The sequence below is a fragment of the Balaenoptera borealis genome, assembly GCF_965194805.1.
Source record: "Balaenoptera borealis genome assembly, chromosome: 16".
Taxonomy (NCBI): Eukaryota; Metazoa; Chordata; class Mammalia; order Artiodactyla; family Balaenopteridae; genus Balaenoptera; species Balaenoptera borealis.
The window spans coordinates 14,916,125-14,935,207 of NC_138872.1; the positions used below are offsets into that span (position 1 = coordinate 14,916,125).

The following is a 19,083-nucleotide window of genomic DNA, read 5'->3' on the forward strand; positions in this document are numbered from 1 at the left end:
ACCGTTCAAGTGGTGATAACAACACCTGCCCTTTCTGATTAAGAACTCGACCATGCAGGGCTCACTTAATCCTCCCAACCACCTTCTAACTAGGATCTACCGATAAAGCCGCCTCAGGGTTTACCAGCTGCGTGACCTTAATCTCTCCATGCCTCAGTTTCACACCAATAAAATGGAGACAGCAATGCCTAGCCCTCACAGGCCTGCTGAGAGAATGAGAGAAAGCCTCCACTTGTCTGGCACACAGAACACAGTCTGTAAGTGTTAGTTATTGTGTTACTTAGTACCCACAACTACCAAGGCATCTGATGCTCAGAGAGGGTGAGGCACTTGTGAACAGTCACACAGCGAGGAAGGGCCAGAGGGGAGATGTAGACCCGGGCCTCAGCGACTTCAAAGCTATAGCTCTTCCCACTCCCTGCACTGTCTTCCTCCCAGGGTTGTGAACCCTGCCGGAGCCAAGACTGTTTCCTCCACACCTGAGTCCCCGGGCTCCCCGCACAGTGCCTGGCACATGGGAGGCTTTGAACGCCATCACCTGCATATGCCGACTCCATACCTGTTACACCTGGGAAATGGTCCCCAGGCCCAAAGAAGGACAACCACCCCCACCCAGCCCTCTACCACCCCGAGCCCACACAGCTTTACCAATGAAGTTCCTCCACGTCTGATGATCTTCCTTCTGCCGCCAGTTTCGGGGCCAGCCAACGAGCACGGTGTTGTGCTGCAGCCCCCCAAGGCCCCCGGACTGAATCAGGTGGGACACGCCATCTCGCAGGTTGGAGGAGATCACTACCTGGCAGAAGCCCTTCACCTTCTCTGCCTCCATCAGGCGCCGGATGGACTGCGGGGAGGGGAGGGCTCAGAAAAGGACCAGCCTCAGGCCTCCCTAGTCCTTCCCAGCCTCTTGCAGCCTCCCTAGCCCCCATCTCTCCCCCGCATCAGCCCCCCATTCCTGAAGCTCAGCTCTGATCATATCGGCCTCTGGCGCCCCATCACCTATGGCCCCCGTTCCTTGCTGCTCAGTCAGAGCTCTGCATGTTGGGACCCCACGCTTCCCACCGCCCTCCCGTTGCTCACACAGTCCCCCTGCAAGCTCTCACCCACCACCCAGAGCCCCTCCCCGGCTGACCCCGTTGTCCGTGACACCCTGGCCTGGCCCAACTCAACCATCACCTTCCTCAGACACCACCCGTCCACCCAAACCACAATGAAACTGGGCCCCTCAGCATAGCCAGACAATTTGGTTTTAACAGTTTTTAAAAGTTAGCATGACGGTAAGCATTTAAAACACACATTCAATCAGCACGATGAGGGAAGTGTTCTTATTACTCTCACTTTATAAGTAAGGAAATTGAGGCTCAGAGAAATTAAGACTTGCTTCAGGCCATACAGATAATGGATGTTACTGTAGAGGTTCAAGTCCAGGGGTCTGACTCCATCCTTCACACTCTTTTTTTTTATATATAAATTTATTTTATTTTATTTTATTTATTTATTTTTGGCTGCTTTGGGTCTTCGTTGCTGCATGCAGGCTTTTCTCTGGTTGCGGCGAGCGGGGGCTATTCTTCATCACGGCGTGCGGGCTTCTCATTGTGTTGACTTCTCTTGTTGTGGAGCACGGTCTCTAGGCGCGCGGGCTGCAGTAGTTGTGCAGCACGTGGGCTGAGTTGCTCCGCGGCATGTGGGATCTTCCCAGACCAGGGCTCGAACCCGTATCGTTGCTCCGCGGCATGTGGGATCTTCCCAGACCAGGGCTCGAACCCGTATCCCCTGCATTGGCAGGCGGATTCTTAACCACTGTGCCACCAGGGAAGCCCCCCTTCACACTCTTAACCAAGCCTCTGATGTCAAACAGAAAGGGCTCCTGGGCTTCCCTGGTGGTGCAGTGGTTAAGAATACCCCTGCCAATGCAGGGGACACGGGTTCGAGCCCTGGTCCAGGAAGATCCCACATGCTGCGGAGCAACTAAGCCCGTGCGCCACGACTACTGAGCCTGCACTCTAGAGCCCGTGAGCCACAACTACTGAAGCCCACGCGCCTAGAGCCCCTGCTCCGCAACAAGAGAAGCCACCGCAATGAGAAGCCCACACACCGCAACGAAGAGTAGCCCCTGCTGGCCGCAACCAGAGAAAGCCCGCGCATAGCAACGAAGACCCAACGCAGCCAAAAATAAAAAAGAAAGAGAAAAAAAAAAGGAAAGGGCTCCTATTTCTACCTCTGCCCCCACCTGTTTAATTCAGCATGCAGTGGCTGAGAATGCACTGTGCACCGGCCCAGGCCCCAGGGGAGATGGAGAGGCACAAGACCAAACCCCAGCCCGCAAGCTGGTCACAGGCTGGTGGGGAAGATAGAACATACACAGAAGGCTCTCAAGCCCACCTGAGGTTGACAGGTGCTACATTAGAGTTAATAACTGCGGAGCAACGTTGGGCAAATCACCTCCCTCTATGAGCCTCAGATTTCTCATCAGTCAAATGGGCATCGTGACAGCTACCTCGTCCAGGAAGAGGGTGGGTGACATAACGTGATGTGAGTAGAGCTTAGTATATACAGCCTGAGAGATCCTAAACACTCAACACATTCTATTGCTCTGCAGTTATTCACTCTAACCTCAGACGGGTTTGAGAGCCTTCTGTGTATGTTCTGTCTTCCCCACCAGCCTGTGTCCACCTTGAGGGCTGAGATTTGGTCATCTACCTCTCCACGTCCCCCGGGGCCTAGCCCGGTGCCTGGTACACAGCACATTTGCAGCCACTGCATGTTAAATTAAACGGACCAGTGGAGGCCTCCAGCCCTGGGCCCTGACAGATCAGTGTGAACGGCCCAGTGAGGCAGAAACAGCAACTGTCGCAAGCCATTAGGGGTGCCCCTCCCCGTCTCATCTCACCTCCCTCAGGCCCCCTTTCCTCTCTCCACTTCTAGCCATGGCCCCGAGGGGAGAGAGACCTGAATCGCAGACAGAACCCACTTCCTCTGTCACCCACCAGACACCTGTTAATGACGCTTAATGCAGAGCCCAGCTGCCCCAGCCCACACTGGCTGTGTACACTGCTCTGTGGACGTGGACCAGGGGATGGGAACAAGAGCAGGTGACCCAGAGTCAGGGACCCGGGTTCAAATCCTGACTATGCTTCCAGCCACCTTTGTGACTTCCAGCAAGCTGCTTTCCCTCTCTGGGCCTCTGTTTCTCCCTGGGCCAAACAGGGATATTCACCCTGCCGACTCCACTTGGTGTGGGGACCAAAAGAATCCACCCATGTGAAAACGCTTTAAAAGATTTATGCTTTGGCAGGTGGAGTAGGGGTCTAGCAGTTCTAATGTGAGTCTCCGTTTTCTGTCCTTAAACAAATGACCTGACTTCTCTAAGCCTCAGTTTCCTTATCCATAAAATGGGCACTTCCGGCTCCGATCGTCTTTGGTTCTGCGAGTTGGATTCTAAGGAACTCACTTGCTGAGCCCTTGGACTCCTCTTCTAAGGAAGAAGACAGAAAAGCCTGAGCCCCAGCTGATGGCAAAGGCGGTAGGAGGGAAAGTGGAAAGGAGCAAGGACTGTCTTCCTGAGTGCTGCATCCTTCCGCCCTCCCCGCCAGGGCCTCTACTTACCTCCTCCGCCCGCTGGGCCTGGGGATGGTTGTCCAGAAAGGTGCCCTCAAGGACAGAGCCCACAATGGTCAGGCCCTTCCCTGCCTTGAGCTGGGAGGTCAGCGAGAGCAGCTGTGGATGTACCACGTTCTGGTCTTGGTCCACACGCACCAGCACCAGCAGCTGTGGCCTGAAGAGGGGGAAAGGTCACATGATCCGTCCACCACCTGCCCAACCACCATAAACTCATACACCCATACACCGTACACTGGTGAGTTCACTAACCACCCGACCTCCATATTCCTATCCACCTGTACACCCACCACCCACCCATCCACCTACACATCCATCCATCCATTTCCTTGAGTATCAACCCATCCAACCATCTCCCACACATCTATCCATCTACCCACCCATCCATCTCTCCATCTACCTCACTCACCCATGTATCCATCCACCCCCCCACCCATTTTATCCTTCAGTTATACACTCATATCCATGTTAATTTACCTACACATCCGTCTACCACCATCCATTCACACATTCACCTATTCACCCAACCACCCTCCCATACATATACACATTCAGCCATCTACCCATTGGTTTATTTGTCCATTTCCTTATTCATTTAGCCACTGCAGCCAGCCGGCCACCCATCAATTGAATAGCATTCTCTAAACACCTACTCTGGGCTAGACCCTGTGCTAAGCATTTGAGGATTCACAGACAAATTATGCAAAGCCCCAGTCTCCGGAAGCCCAGTTTAGTAGACATCAGCAAGGACAAGCCAACGATGTCCTAGGCATAGTTCAGAGTTCCAGGCCTTAGTCTTAGCAAAATGAACCTGAGGGAGAAGAAGGAGGGATTGGCCTTGCAGAGCAATCAGTTAGAAAGCACTCTGGGCTGAGAGGCAGGAGGTCAAGATTCTGGGTCCAGTTCTGCCTTCCATGACCCCTGAGACCTTCTCTAGGCCCTGACTGTCACGTGAATAAAATGGAGATCGTTATTAATCTAGAGATTTCTAAGAGGCCCTATAACTCTCAAAGTGGATGATTCACCTCTCCCAGAGCAAATGCTACATGATACTACGTTTACCTGTCTGTGCGCATGCCTTGTCCACGGAACTGGGAGCTCACTACATCCCCAGAGACAGGAAGTGGGCAGGGCATAGATCACGCGTTCATATATTTTTTCTAACGCATGATGGAATGAATGGATGGATGGATAGATGGTCAGGAGACTGGCATGGCGGGTGGGGTTTTGGAGAACAAATGTCTGGAACTCAGGTCAGCCTCGGTGTTATAGGTGGGAAGGGTTCAGACAAGGCTGAACACTCAGCAACAGCAAAACGAAGCAAGCGGGGTGGGTTAGGCCCTGCTCCCTGCCTCTCCCCCCGCTGAGCCCTCACGCTTGTGCCTCCACCACTGACCTCCAGTTCTTGGTGTGCGGGGGCCCTTCCTCTAGGCGTAACAGGGCGTAGCGAGCAGCACTGAGAGACAGGCCTCGGATCCCATCGCCCCACTCCTTCTCCGCCCTGGGGCCGGGAAGGGGGATCACAAGAGGCAGAAAGCCAAGGAGTGTCAGGGAGAGCCGTCCACCCTGAAGTGGCCACCCCAGCGCAGAGCCGTCTATCTCAGGCTCAGAAAGGAGGTCGCTCCTGCCACCTCCATTTCTCAGAGCTTCAGCCCCTCCCTCTGCTCCTGTTCCGTATCTCCCCATCCCACCCCATCACCCTTTGCCCACCACTCTAGTGCCATCTTCTCCCACTTCCTGCCTCATCCCCCCTACCGCCCCACCACCGAGCACTCATCACCCCTCTCTCTCCCCTCCTCCCCTCCTCCCATCCCTGAGTCTCACCCAGCCCTCCCCACTTCCCCGCGCTTACCCACGGTACTCGATATACTTGTAGATGAGCCCCGCAATGAGCATGGCCACCAAGGCATAATACCAGGAGCAGATGAACATGAGGGCCAGGCAGAGGCTCATGCCCAGGAACGAGAGTGTCCTGGACAGGGGGAGGGAGAGCCGGCCTCTGAGCCCTGGTGGGGCTGTCACTGGTGCCCGGGCTCAGACAGCAAGAGTTAGATGGGGCGGGGCATGGGCAAGACCTGGGAGGCTACAGCCAGGTCTAGGGGAAATCACACCATCATCTCCATGAGCACCACGGGGACATGGGGCCTTCTGGATGAATGAGCAGCCACAGACAGGGTACCTCCTCTTGCCCCACCCAACTCCTAAGTCACCACACTGCCCTGTCCCAGTGCCTTAGACCCTGCCAGACCGCCCTGCCACACCGCCCTGCCAGGGAGGTTCTGAGGCAGGAGTCTCTGGGGAAAGTTGGAGGCAAGATCTCCCAGGAGGAATGTGACCCCAGGGAAGAGGTGACTAGCACAGCAGTAGCACTGAGATGGGAGGCAGGCAGCCTGGGTTCTGGGCCAGGTGTGCCATAGTCTTGCTGGGTGGCCTTAGGCCACCTTTTGCTATTGGAGCCTCCGTTTCCTTTTGGTAGAACAAGCATGATCATTCCTGCCCTGTCTGCCCCACAGGCCTATTGTGAAGATAAAGAGCCATCAAGGAAAATGATCAGAAGTCCAGCCCCAATAAGGAGCATCTTCCGTGCACCAAGCAGTGTAATGCTTACAAGGGCCTATGAGGTAGGTGCAGTTATTGTCCCATTTCACAGCTGAGGAAACTGAGGTTTCCTTGTCAAGACTGGAAGGTGTTGCACACTATTGACAGGAGAGGGATTCTAGCTGAGACTGTTTATACAGTGTTATGTTATTACTTGTGATTATAAGGAGACCTTCTCCAGGACTTTTCTCATGCTAGTTGTGAAAAGTGGAGTTTGGGATCCTTAGACCTGGAGGGGATGGGCTGGGGTGAGGGGGAGATGAGAGGACGGTCCTCTGGGGCAGGGAGGGGGAACGGGCACCCACCAGTGGTAATAGCGAAAGCGTGGCCGCCAGTTGGGCGTCCTCAGCAGTGTCTGTACCGCACAGGCCAGGTTCACAAACATGTAGCACATCAGAAAGAACCTAGAACACAGAAAGGTCCCAGGAGAGACAGAGATGCAAGCGGAGACAGAGACAGAAGCACAGGGAGAGAAAGGAAAGGGAGAAAGAAACTGGGGAGAAGGCCGAGTCATGTTCTGGGGCTTAGGAAGAGGTTCAAAGGCCAAATCCCCTTACAACACGCCCTGATGCATGTGGGGATGAATCTCTGTATAACAAAGGACAGGTTTCTACGACAGTGGGGTTGATAAAGTGTTTGGGTGGGCTGTCCAGGGTCACAGCTGAAGGATCCAGGTAGAGAGACCCCCAGAGCTGATGGGGAGGGCAAGAGGCCAGCACGCACATAGAGAGGATGGGGGCGACCTCGTCCAGGGATGCAATGAGGATGCCAATCTCGCAGATGCAGGCGGTGAGGAGCAAGGCCCACGTTGGCTCTCCGTTGGCTTTGCCGTGGCCGAAAACCTGAGGACAGAGCAACCATCACAGGGGCCTGAGACCTTAAGGACTTCTTGTCTCTCTCTTCCAGTCTTGGAGACCAGTACGGCAGAGGCAGGGAGAGGATGCTGTATTTCTCATCCTTTAAATGCACCCAAGGGGATACCAGGTTTTTGCTGTATCTTGCCCACTCTGACATTGGTACCCCAGTGCAGTGCAGTTCAAATGATCCCTGAAGGGGAAAAGGAGGGGACAGATGGAAGAGGAGCTACAGGGGGCCAGCAAGCAGCCATGACTGAGCTCACCATAAATCTTTTTTTTTTTAAGTACCACAGAGAGAACACTTCTCTTACTTGCCCTTTGGCTGCCTCCCTGAGTCCCCGCCCAGTCACGAGGCCAAAGGAGGACCATTCATTTTTCCCCTAAGAGCAGACAACCCTGCCCAAAGAGATGGCCCTGATGTTGGGCCCAAAGGCACACCCGTTCTTCTTAGTGGCAGCACAGAGCAGCAGGGCCCAGAAGGCAGGTCAAGGTTTGCCATGGCCCCTGCTCCCTGCGTAGCCGCCCTGGGCAGGGGCCTGGCTGGCTGGTGTAGGGGGTGGACTGTTGTCCCCACACCCTGCCCCTGCCGCTGACCTGCAGGAAGGGCACTATGCCATCGCGGGAGATGGCCTGCAGCAGGCGTGGAGCCCCCGTGAGGCTCTGCAGCCCAGCCCCGCAGGTGGAGAAGAAGGATCCGATGACAATAACCCAGGGGGACGGCCAAGCCAGGGTGCCCACCACCAGGTTGCCATTCACAGCTTCGCCAAACCTGGAATGAAGCAGCAAAGGGACAAGAGATGCTGGGTGAGCACCGCCACCTGGATTTCCAAGGGCTCCCACACAGACTGCGGGACCAACTGTGTGTCCACTATGAGGCTAGGCTGTGCAGGGGAGAAGGGACAGACAAAGCCCCTGATGAGCTGGGCACTTTCTGTCTGTGTGACCTTGGGCAAGACATTCAACCTCTCTGTGCCTCAGTTTCTTCAGCTGTAAAGTGAGGATCATTATAAACCTATCTCATACAATTGGTGGGAGGAATAAGGAGATACAATATGTAAAATACTTGGCATGGTGCCTGATACGTGGTACTAATACCCTTATCTCACCCCTCCCCCCAATAGTGATTCTAGTACGAGGTCAATTGTGTACCACTATGTCATCCTGGGCAGATATCTCAAACTATTAGAACCTCAGTGTCTCCATCTGAAAAATGGGGGTTCTGGCCTCATCATGTAGTGATGGTACGTGGTGTGAGGATCAAGAAAAGCATTTTCTAACAATGACACTGTCTTCAAATGGAAGATGCTGCCTCAGTAGGTAGGGAGAGCCCTGTCCCTGCAGCGTGCAAGCAAAGGTGCACTCAAATGGGCCGTTGCTGAAGGACTTCAAGAAGCATTTGAAAGATTATCCTGAATGACCTGCCGAATCCCTTGCAATCTTGTGGGAGGTCTACGATGAAATGAAATGAGATAAATGGAGGTTAAGTTGCCCTAAAAGCTAATAGGTGTAACATATGCAAATTGCCCATTTGGCCAGGTCACCTCCCTACTTAAAATCCTTCAGGGTTTCCCCCATTTTTTATAAAATAAAGCTCCAGTTTCCTGGTGCCAAAACCCAGGCCTCCAGGACTGGCCCTAGCCTAGGTCTCCAGCCTCATGTCCCCACTTCCTGGAAGCCAGAATGGCGCCTCGGAAAACTGACTTCTGTGACAGGACCTCCTGTTTCACCCCGCTGGTTGTGTATGCACACACCCTCCAGAGGTGTGTGCTCCAGAAGCTCTGAATGCTTACAGCTACTGGTACCCCTGCCTGCGCGTGCACACACACACGGCTCTTGGTCTCCTCTACCTTTGTCCATGCTGTTCCCGCTGCCTGGAGCGCCCTTCCCCCTCCTACTTTCCTAGGTAGTCTCTATACCACTCAGCATGTAAAGTGGGAAGGAGACATGAGAAAGCGTGTATAAGGCACTTCCTCAGCATCTCCTCTTCCCCGACCCTCTGGGACTGGATCGCAGCCTCCATAACCCCCAGGCTTTGCTCTATCGCCACCCCTACTGCTCTGCATTTCAAGTCTGTTGACAAGTATGGTGACCAGCTCCAAAGAGCTCCTTCAGAACACAAATCATTAGTTATTTATCTTTGTTATTTATCCCTGCCCCCAGAACCATGGACAGTAAGGAACACATAGACATCCAGGAAATAGTAAATGAATTAGTAGATTTTAAAGAAAAAGGAAAGGAAAGTATCATTATCTTAAAGGAAATCAGACACCACTCATGCTTCTTGAGTTGGAGTGACAAGAGAAAGGTGAATTATAAGAAAGTGAGTTGACAAGCAAGCCCTGTGGCCTCCCTCCCACAAGGCCCCTTGCCCAGGTTTCAACTCCCCCGCCAGGCTTGTTTCCCAGAACCCGGCCCTCCACGCCCACCCCCACCCCCCCAGAACAGTATCCTCCCTGATCCCCTTACTTACTTGTCCCGAAGGACGACCCCCTCGATGCAGGCCCCAAACAGAACAACGGAGCTGATGTCTGCAGCAGAGGATGAAGGAGAATCCCCAGGGTGGCGCTCCCCTTCCTCCCCACCCCTCCTGAGCCAGCCAGGTGAAGCTTCAGAAGCCGTCCATCTAGCCCTCCCCACCCACGGTGGTCCCAGCCCAGCAGTGAAGGATACAGACAGCGGAGGTGGTGGCGATGGCCAGGATGGTGCCAGTGGGAATTGACTTCTGGGCATCCCGCAGGTCCCCAGAGCGGTTAGAACCAGCCATGATCCCTGTGAACAGAGGAGCAGCTAGGACAGGAGCCACAGGAGACCAGACAGACTGAGAAGAAAGGACATCAGCCTCAGAGTCAGGAAGCCGGGGACCTAGTCCTGGTCCACTGACTCCTATGAGAACTTGGGCGTGTTACTTGGCTTCTCCGGGCCTTAATTCCCTCACCTGTCTGTCCAGTGGGAACTGAATTGTTGGCTCCTGCCTATGTAATGGGGCTGTTGGACTCAGAAACTCCCCACATCATGACTGACTCTCTCCCTACCCATCCACTCCCAGCCAGAGTCCTCCCTTTCTGAGCTCCCCTTCACCTGTGACTGAGGGGAAGTAGATGCCAACCAGCAGGGTGAAGTAGGAGGTCATATCGCTGAAGACATAGGGATGGTCCATGTCGACAGGGGTACCATCTGCCAGGCCCACCGAGGGCATCCCACGCCTTTCCACAATCACCCCCTTGGTCAGGTAGGAGCTCCAGAGGTTCTCTGTGGGAGAGACAGGATGCTCAAGGAGAAGACCAGACGTCAGGGTGCCAGAGCTCTGGGGCCAGGAGGTGGGGTGGGCAGAAAGAAGGGTCAAGGTCAACCACCTCTCACTCCCCCTGGGCCTTATTTCCACCAACATTTCCTAAGCTCCCGCTTTGGGCCAGGTCATGTGCAGGGGCTTTGCACATGAATCAGATCTAGTCCTTGCCCTCAAGTGGTCCAATCTACTGGGGGACATAGATACACACAACTCAGGCTGATTCAGTGTGTCCCAAACTGATCTCACCACCCACTCACTCCAAATGGCTCCTTTCCTATATCCCTTATTTTGGTAAATGGCTCTACCATCAACTCAGACAGCTTGACATTGCCCTCAACTGCTCCCTTTCCCCATCTCCATTTCAAAACCATCTCCAACTCCTGTCCCTTATTCCTCCCAAATATTTCTCAAATACGCCCCTTCTCTCCTTTCCAGGGTTCCTCCACTTCTGCACTAAATGTCAAATTTAGTGATAATTGTGATGAGAACAGGCAATTCTTGTGTGGAGGGCTGTCCTGTAGCATTGTAGGGTGTGTAGCAACATTCCTGGCCTCAGCCACCAGATGCCAGTAATAACCCTTCAGTTGTGATAACCCAAAATGTCTCCAGACGTTGCCACGTGTCTCCTGGGGGGCAAAACAGCCCTGGCGGAGAGCCACTGTGCCATTCCCACCGCTGTCACTCCATCACTCCAGGTAAGAAAACCACCATCTCTCACCTGGACTCAGCATCAGCCTCCTCCTAGACTCCCTGACTCGGTTCCGTCTCTGCTTTTAGCCCATCCACGTTAGCAGCCAGAGTGAACCTTCACAAACAACAAGCTGACCCCGTCCATCCCTTACTCAGACCCTTTGGTGGCTGTTCATTGCCCTCAGAACACTGTCCAAACTCTTCAACATGGCTTCCAGGGCTGACCACAGTCAGGCTCACGCCAGCCTCTCCAACATCATTTCTTGATTGCCCTTCCTTCCTTTGTACTTTATGCCCCAGTCATACCAAATTGCCTGTGGTTGGAAGGACACAATATGCTCTTCTGTGTCTGCATGCTTTTAGGCAAGCTGTTCTTCTGCCTGTAATTCCCTTATTCCCTTTGTATAACTGAAAATCTCTTATTTGTCCTTCAAAACCCTTCTCAGATGAGTCCAGGAAGCCTTGTCTCACCACCTTATACACATGACCACTCCCTCCCTTGGGAGGTCTCTGTTCATTGAATGCACACCTACACATGTCCTAATTTATTTGCTATTACATCTGTCTCTGCTATTAGACTCCTTGAGGCCAAGAACTGTCACTTACTTATGTTGCGTTCCTGGTGATCAATGCAGTGCTAGGCAGTTAGCAGGTACTTAGTGAATACTTGTTAAGCTGATGACTTTCTTTCCCACTAGGTGGTAAGGTACACGAAGGCTCCCTTTCGTCTCTACCTGTCCGTGATCCCAAGGATAGAACATGGCCCAGAGTAGGTGCTCAATTAAAACTGATCGAATTTAACTGAATCCCAAGGAGTCCCTTAATCCTGTTTAAGCCACAATCCCTGCAGCATCCCCCTTCCCTCCCTCAGACCTTTGATGAGGCCACTGGCAGCGCCAGGAATGCCCTGGATCTCCGTGACATTGTTTCGGGTGAAGTACTCATCACAGGTGGCGTTGAGGAATCGGGAGGAGCAGAAGAGGCCCCAGAGCCGTGTGGTCACTGTCTCATTTCCTTCCCAAGCCAGCTTGGCACAGACATCAAAGCCATGGCGAGACAGTGTGCGGTTCCCCAGGAGGCAGATCCTAGGGAGAGAAACAAGGCAGGAAGGTGGTGAGGGACGTAACTTTGCCCTGGTTTCACAGTAGAACCGCCATGGGAGCACGAAGAACATAGATGCCAGGGCCCCATATCCAGAGATTCTAATTTTAATTGGGATGGAGCCCAGGATCTGTGTTTTTTCAAAGCTCCCCACAAGTGATTCTTTTCTTTCCCCCAGGCCCTGGCAGTGAAAGCGCCGAGTCCTAATCCCTGGACCGCCAGGGAATTCCCTCCCCCCAAGTGATTCTAATACGCAGCCACGGCAGAGAACCACTGCTTTCGGGCAATGCTGTTTCAGCATCGTGGACAGCAGTCTCCGTGTGCCGTTCTTCTGGGCAGTGAGATGTAGGGGAATGTGCCCTAGGGAGAGAGGCAGAACCAACAGGGATCTGAGCCCCTAGACCCTCTCTTCTATGTCCTTTCCCATGATAGAGAAGATGTTTAATACTAAGAGGTTGTCCCATTCCAGAAGGTTGTCTCCACCCAAGAAAGGTTCCCTAACACAGACCGGTCTTCCCTTTAGAAATTGTTCCACCTGGCTCTTCCTAAGTCCACCTCACCAGCAAGCCATTGACCCTCACAAGGAAAACTGTGCACACCTCCAAAAAATGTTATCCCATCCTAAAGAGATTTCCCTTAAACCAGGAGAGGTTTCCCCCCCCCCCAAGGGAGTTTATTGTAAATCCACAACCACTCTGATTCTGAGGGATGGGGGCAGGGGGGTTGGCAGAGACTAGTGTGAAGCCCCTGAAACCAGTCCGGGGAGGAGGAGGAGGATGCCTGAGGCTCAGGGCAGCAGCACTTACGGGAAGTTGGGTGGGTCAAAGGCAGATTTGATGACCCCGGCATAGATGGCCAGGATGGAGAGGATGACACAACCCAGGAAGACAAGGGCAAACTTGTTGACATACTTGACGCCCACGAATACCACGGTGGCCATGCAGGTGAGCACACAGGTGCCATACACACGCATATTGTTCAGCAGGGCTGCTGCCTCCCCGCTGGCATCTTCTGCCTTAAAAATGGCCATAGCTGGGAAGAGGTAAGCCTGTGGGAAAGGGGTGAGGAGGTCAGGTAAGTAACCCAGTGAGAACCAACTAAGAATCACCCCAGGGAAATAACCTGAGGTGCAGGCAGGGCTTTGAAGAAAAGATACTCATCACAGCGTATTTACAGTAGTACAAGACTGGAAATGACATCCAATGATAGGGGAATAGTTAAGGAAAGCATGGTCTATCCTGCAAGGACTATTATACAGTCATTAAAAGATTGTATTGCAAAGATGTTGGGAGCAATTATTAAGTTCTATTATTTTGTTATCAAGTATAGTTCTTAATGATTGTTTACTGTTTTTATTATTTCAGTAAGAAAGGCAGATATAAATTAGAAATTCATCCCTAGAGGACTGGGTACATAAATCATGATATTTCCGAATAGACTATGTAGCTGTTAAAAAGGACAACATAGATTTATATGAACTGACTCAAAAAGCTATCCATGTTATATTAGGTAAAAACAATCAATTTTTAAAAAGAATGTGTCTTATCTCATTTTTGTAAATATATATGTGTACTTACATGTGACTATATACACACATATGTGTATATATGTCTGTCTGTGTGTAGATACATCAAAATGTTAACAGTCGTTTCCCCTGAATGGTAAAAATGTGAATAATCTTTATTCTTTTTGCACATCTGTATTTTCCATAATTTCTATACTAAATATTAATATATTTATATTCTTACAAAAGTTATTTTCACTTGTGATATTTGCAAAGAGAGTTTTGCATTATTAGAGAAATATATAGAGTTATATTTTCTAAAGACAGAATACAATATCCCAAAGAAAAACAAAAACTAGAAGGATACACCAAAATGATAATGATGATTTGCTTTAGGAGATTGTTATTTCCTTTTTTACATTCTTTGATTTTTTTCCAATTTTATGCAATGGGTAGAATTGCTTTTATAATAGTTTTTTGATTTTGTAAAAGCCATAGAGGTCTATTATTATTCTCTCATAATTTGGCTTTTTGGGTCCTTTATTCCCCATCTATCCTCCTGCCCCTGGACTCCTCCATTCCATCCCAAAAGCAGAAGCTGCAACATCTATTAGTTCTAGTTCTCTGAAGCCGAGTGGTTGGGTGGACAATCATGGGCTTCAGGGTCAGAAAGATACAGGTTCATATCCCTTCCATACATCCCTTAAACTCTCTGAGCCTTGCTTTCCTCATCCATAAAATGGGGACATCTTCTAACTAATGCAAGGGTCGTGAGGATAAAATAAAATGATACATTGAAGGCCACGGGGCCTGGGTAGAGTAGGGGTTTGGGAAATAAAGGTCAGCCCCACTTTCTATATACGAAGGAACCCTCTTCAGCTCCCACCTCACCTCCTCCTGCAGGGGCAGGAAGAACTGAGACCAAAGTCAGCAGCCATCCACTTCGAACACTGCCCAGGGACCTGACTTCTCATCAGTCACTGCTTCTAACAGATCTCTTTCTCAGCTCCCTCTTCTTCTCCTCTGCAATCCGCTAGCCATCAGCCCTCTACCACTAACATTCACAGAGCGCTTAGCACTGTCCCTGGCACACAGTAGGCAATCCTTGTGTGACATGACTTATTATTTCTTATTTCATGATTTTACTCTTCCCAACCCACCTCTGCCACTTGGTAGCTGAGTGACCTTGAGCAAGTCATTTCACCTCTCTGAGCTTATCATTTGTAAAATGGGCATAATAATACTTAAACCTCATGAGGATTCAAGCTAATGACTGTAAAGCACTTGGAACTCTGCTGAGAGCACAGTGGGTGCCTGATAAACGACAGCTGTTCATGTTACATAATTAGTGTATCCTGTCTCCCCAGCTAGATTGTGAACTCTTTCAAGACAGAACCATGTCTGATTTTCCCTTGGCCTTACTTAGTGACCCGGCCTACAGGAGGCGTCCAGGGAGCATCAGTTAACTGACTGACAGCCTGGGGCCCACACCTCCTCCTCGGCCCCTCTCACCAGCAGGATTTCGATGGTGCCCAGGATGTACATGGCCCCAGCAAACGTAGTGCCCAGGTAGAAGCAGAGGCCCACAGCGCCCCCAAACTCTGGACCCAGAGACCTGGAAATCATGTAGTAGGAGCCGCCAGCTGCAGAAAGAACCCAGTATCAGCAAGAGGTTCGAGGGGCACTGGGCTGCCGTAGGGGATGAGGGAGGATCAGAGACAGTGGTGGGAAGGGTGTTGCTCTGGGCCTCCCAAGCCTTACAAGCTGTAGCCCTAGGACTGAAGGGAGACCCAGCCAGACACTCTGAGTGGCTTTTATAGCACTAATTCCCATGTTGCTAATTACCCCTCTAAGGAGGTCATGGCTCAGAAAATAGGATGATGGAGAGGAGAGTCTCAGGCAAAGGGAGGAGATCTTGCATTGCCCCCATTCAACACCATCAACACCTCCGTCCCCTCCCCTTCACACGGCTGCCCCCATCTGTCCCACGAAAACACCGTAACCCAGCGCCCGAATCTGCAGTATTGCCTCTCTGGGGTCCTGATGGCACCCAAAGCCCAGGACACTGTCCCTCCTTCCAACTACTCAGGCCTCCCTCCCAACCATCCAGGCGCCTTCCCCTCCAAGAAGCCCCACTCACATACCAGGCACAACACCATTGGTTGCAATTGCACTCATGGAAATGGCCGTGAGCATCGTCTGTGAGGAGAGAGATCGTCAGAGTGGCGAGTAGGGTGGGGGCCAAACCTTCTACCCCATAAACACCCGCCAGACCCACAAGTCCTCTTCCACCGAGCTTGTCCTCGGTCCTGTTCCAACTCCTACTCCTGCCAAGTCCTTCTTGTCCAGAAAACCCCTTCTTCACCAAGCACATGAAAGAGACGCAAGCTATAGCATCAGAGAGCTCTGGAAACCCCAGCTTGGCTTCTGACCAGCTGTCTGACCGGAGACAAGTCACTTCAGTTCTCTAAGCCTCAGTTTCTTCATTTATTAAATAGGCAGGTGTACTAGCTTCAACACTGGCTACTCACACGCAGAGGGGGCTCAAGGGTCACGTGTGAGGAAACGTAAATGTCATGAGAAGTAGGTGTTTAGTGAACATGTGATTTTTTAGAGAGGATGGGAATAATTTAGTTACAAAGCTGTTTGGGACCCGTAATCCCATTTTTTGTGAGTCAAGACCTACCAAAATGTTAACTACTGTGAGACTGTAGGTGAATTTTATTTATTAGTGTACACCTATCTTTTTCATCAATGAGTCTGCGGTACCTGTGTAATTACACACAAGCGCGCACACACACAGCCAGGTGAAACCTGTTAATAGCCATCAGGCACTAGCCTGTGAGATGCTGGAAGGACCAGTCAGACCTAATTTACTCTCAAAGATTACACGCAGTGGTTCCTATAAAAAGATCAGGTCTCATGCTTCCCCCCCCTCCCCCTCCCACCCCCAGGTCCCTGCTCAGCCCCAGCTGTCAGGGATCAGGAGAGGGGAGGGTGTCACTCACACAGGAGCAGCAGATGAAGACCATGCAGAAGGACTCCATGATGCCTGCAATGCCCACCACCCAAGTGAGTCGCAAGAAGAGGATGACACCAAAGATGTTCTGCAGGCACGGTAGGTACACGCCCATGAAGGTACCCATGCGGGGGGCCTGCCAAGGAGGCCAGCGTCAGTTTCTGCAGCCCCCCCCCAATCACTACCAACACCCCAGGCCCACTCCTCCTACCCCGGTCCCTCCATCCCCCACTTTCCTCTTCTCTCCATCCCCATCCCTTCATCCCTCTTCCCTCTGATTCTCATCTCGCTTCCCTCCTCCCTTCAGGCCTCCATCACCTATCCTTCAAGCCACCCCTCCCTCTCCCCTCCATCTCTATCCCTCACCTGCCATCCCTTCCCCTCCCTCAGCGTCCGCCTCCCATCCCCCCTCTGTCTCCATCATCCATCCCTTCATCTGAATCCATTTTTCCTCCCCCACCCTCTCTCCCCTCCCACCCTCCTTCCTCCCTCAGCCCTTCTTCCCCAAGGCCCTCACCTGCACCGGCTTCTTTTTTCCACCCTCATTGTTTTCTGCCTCTTCATGCTCCCTACTTCCCTGGGGCAGGTTGGTGTAGTTGGCCAGGCCACTAAGCAGGGAGGACACCATGGGGCTGGTGTCCATCTCCTCCTGGGGAGGGAGGTTGTCAGTGTTGGGAGGCTAGGGCCTGGGGGTGGGGGGTGAGCTAGATGGTAGGAGGCCGAGAGAGATGGGGACCAGGAGGGCAAACCGTTGAGGCTGGGATGAGATGAGCAAGGAGGGGGAACAGGCAAGGAGAACAGGGAGAGAGGGGGTTAGGGTAAGAAGGGGGATAGCAGGGGAAAAGGGGAGGAGAAGAAATGGCAGGGAGGTTCCAGGAAGCAGGTGGACCTGAGGGAGAGATGGAGAGGAGGGGACTGCTCCCCAGGGAAGGAGGGAGGGAGTGGCTGACGAAGGGGGAGGTGAACTGTGGCTGGAGGCCCAACTCCCCTAGGAACCCACCTCAAACAGGGCCATGTTCTTGCCATCATACTCCTTCCCCTTCTCTGTGTCGGTGCTGTTGATGAAGGGGCTGCTCTCCTTGGGGTTGCCATCACCTGAGAAGGCAGAGGAGTCAGGGGCCTGGCACCAGCTGGTTGTCGCCCACATACCTGGACGTCCAGCTGAGAGGCCACTTTAACTCTCTGCACAATGGAAAACTGGAGCTAATACTGCCTCCCTTGCAGAATTTGAGTTGACAGCGCGTACGAAGAGCCTAGCGCACTCCCTGGCTCGTACGGGGTGTTTAATGAACGTGGAGGTGCTCCCTTGCTCTTGGGGGTCCTACTTCATTCATCAGGGCACCCTAGACTCTCCAGCGTCCCCTCCTTGACCATAACTAGCCCATCCTGGTGTTTGGGGGTGGGAGCATGCTCTTTCCTAGGGGGGAAGGCAGAGAACACTGCAGCTGGGGCCCTAAGGATACTCCACCTCTTGGAAGAGTGACCCCCTTGGGCATCTCCTATGTCCCTCATTCATCTTCAGGCAACGAGTATTTACTGGATGTCTCCTGTGTGCCAGTGTGGGCATGGGCGTGGGGGAGTAAAACACAGAATAAGACACCATCCTAGCCCTTGGGGAACCCAAAGGGAGGGGAGATAAACCAGCAGCCAGGAATTTCCAACCCAGAGTGATCAGGTCCGCGGTAGAATATGAAAGAAGAGCTGTGGTAACACAGGAGAAGCATTCAGCCCAGCCTGGGAGGTCACGGAAGGCTTCCCAGAGGAAGTGACGTGTCAGCTGAGAACTGAAGGATGAGTAAGAGCTAGACTGGGAGGGAGGCGGGAGGGTGTTCCAGGCAGATAGAACAGCAGAACAGCATGTTCGATGGCCCAGAGGTGAGAGTGAGAGGAGTCGGTTAGAGGAGCTGGAAGAAGCTTGATCTGGCAGGAGTCTAAAGAAGGGGCATGGTGGGGTGGGGGGCAAGGATGGGGAGTAGCATGTAAAAAAAATGAGGCTAGGAAGGTAACTGTGGGCCGGGTCCTTAAACGACTAGCCGGCCATGTTAAGGATTTTGGACTTCATCCAGAGGACAATGGGAAATCATTGAAGAGTTTCAGGCAAAAAAATACCATGAAGAGATTTGTGTTTTAGAGCAATTGCTCTGGCCTTTAGATGAAGAATACAGAAGCTAGTTAGGGACTTTCAGAAATCTGGGCAAGGGCCAATGATACCCAGACCAGAAGCAGTGTGGAACAATGAATAGACTCCAGAATTATTGGCACACATTTCTATGCCACATATTTGAGGATGTGGGAAGGAGGAATCTAGGATAATGCCTGGGTTTCTAGCATGGGTAAATGGGTGGATATGGTGCTATTTAATAAACAGGGGAAAGAAGGAGATTGGGGGTGGGGAAGTTGCTGAATT

The 19,083-nt window shown here is 52.2% G+C and overlaps 1 protein-coding gene across 5 annotated transcripts in view; it reads right to left on the reverse strand.

Moving 5' to 3' along the window:
• SLC12A5 (solute carrier family 12 member 5) overlaps window positions 1-19,083 on the reverse strand; it is a 42,288-nt gene that overhangs the window by 6,965 nt on the left and 16,240 nt on the right. For 4 of the 5 annotated variants that reach the window (XM_082362817.1, XM_082362816.1, XM_082362819.1 and 1 more), the window contains exons 2-18: window positions 17,677-17,771; window positions 17,194-17,325; window positions 16,666-16,812; window positions 15,802-15,856; window positions 15,170-15,300; window positions 12,960-13,201; window positions 11,926-12,137; window positions 10,152-10,322; window positions 9,744-9,842; window positions 9,544-9,601; window positions 7,668-7,842; window positions 6,940-7,058; window positions 6,522-6,620; window positions 5,471-5,590; window positions 5,015-5,119; window positions 3,607-3,775; window positions 649-844 (exon numbers count right to left, since the gene is read on the reverse strand). In XM_082362817.1, the coding sequence (XP_082218943.1) occupies window positions 649-844; window positions 3,607-3,775; window positions 5,015-5,119; window positions 5,471-5,590; window positions 6,522-6,620; window positions 6,940-7,058; window positions 7,668-7,842; window positions 9,544-9,601; window positions 9,744-9,842; window positions 10,152-10,322; window positions 11,926-12,137; window positions 12,960-13,201; window positions 15,170-15,300; window positions 15,802-15,856; window positions 16,666-16,812; window positions 17,194-17,325; window positions 17,677-17,771 (2,325 nt within the window). The remainder of the gene's footprint in view (window positions 1-648; window positions 845-3,606; window positions 3,776-5,014; window positions 5,120-5,470; window positions 5,591-6,521; window positions 6,621-6,939; window positions 7,059-7,667; window positions 7,843-9,543; window positions 9,602-9,743; window positions 9,843-10,151; window positions 10,323-11,925; window positions 12,138-12,959; window positions 13,202-15,169; window positions 15,301-15,801; window positions 15,857-16,665; window positions 16,813-17,193; window positions 17,326-17,676; window positions 17,772-19,083) is intronic. The other variant, XM_082362820.1, reaches the window with a different exon arrangement.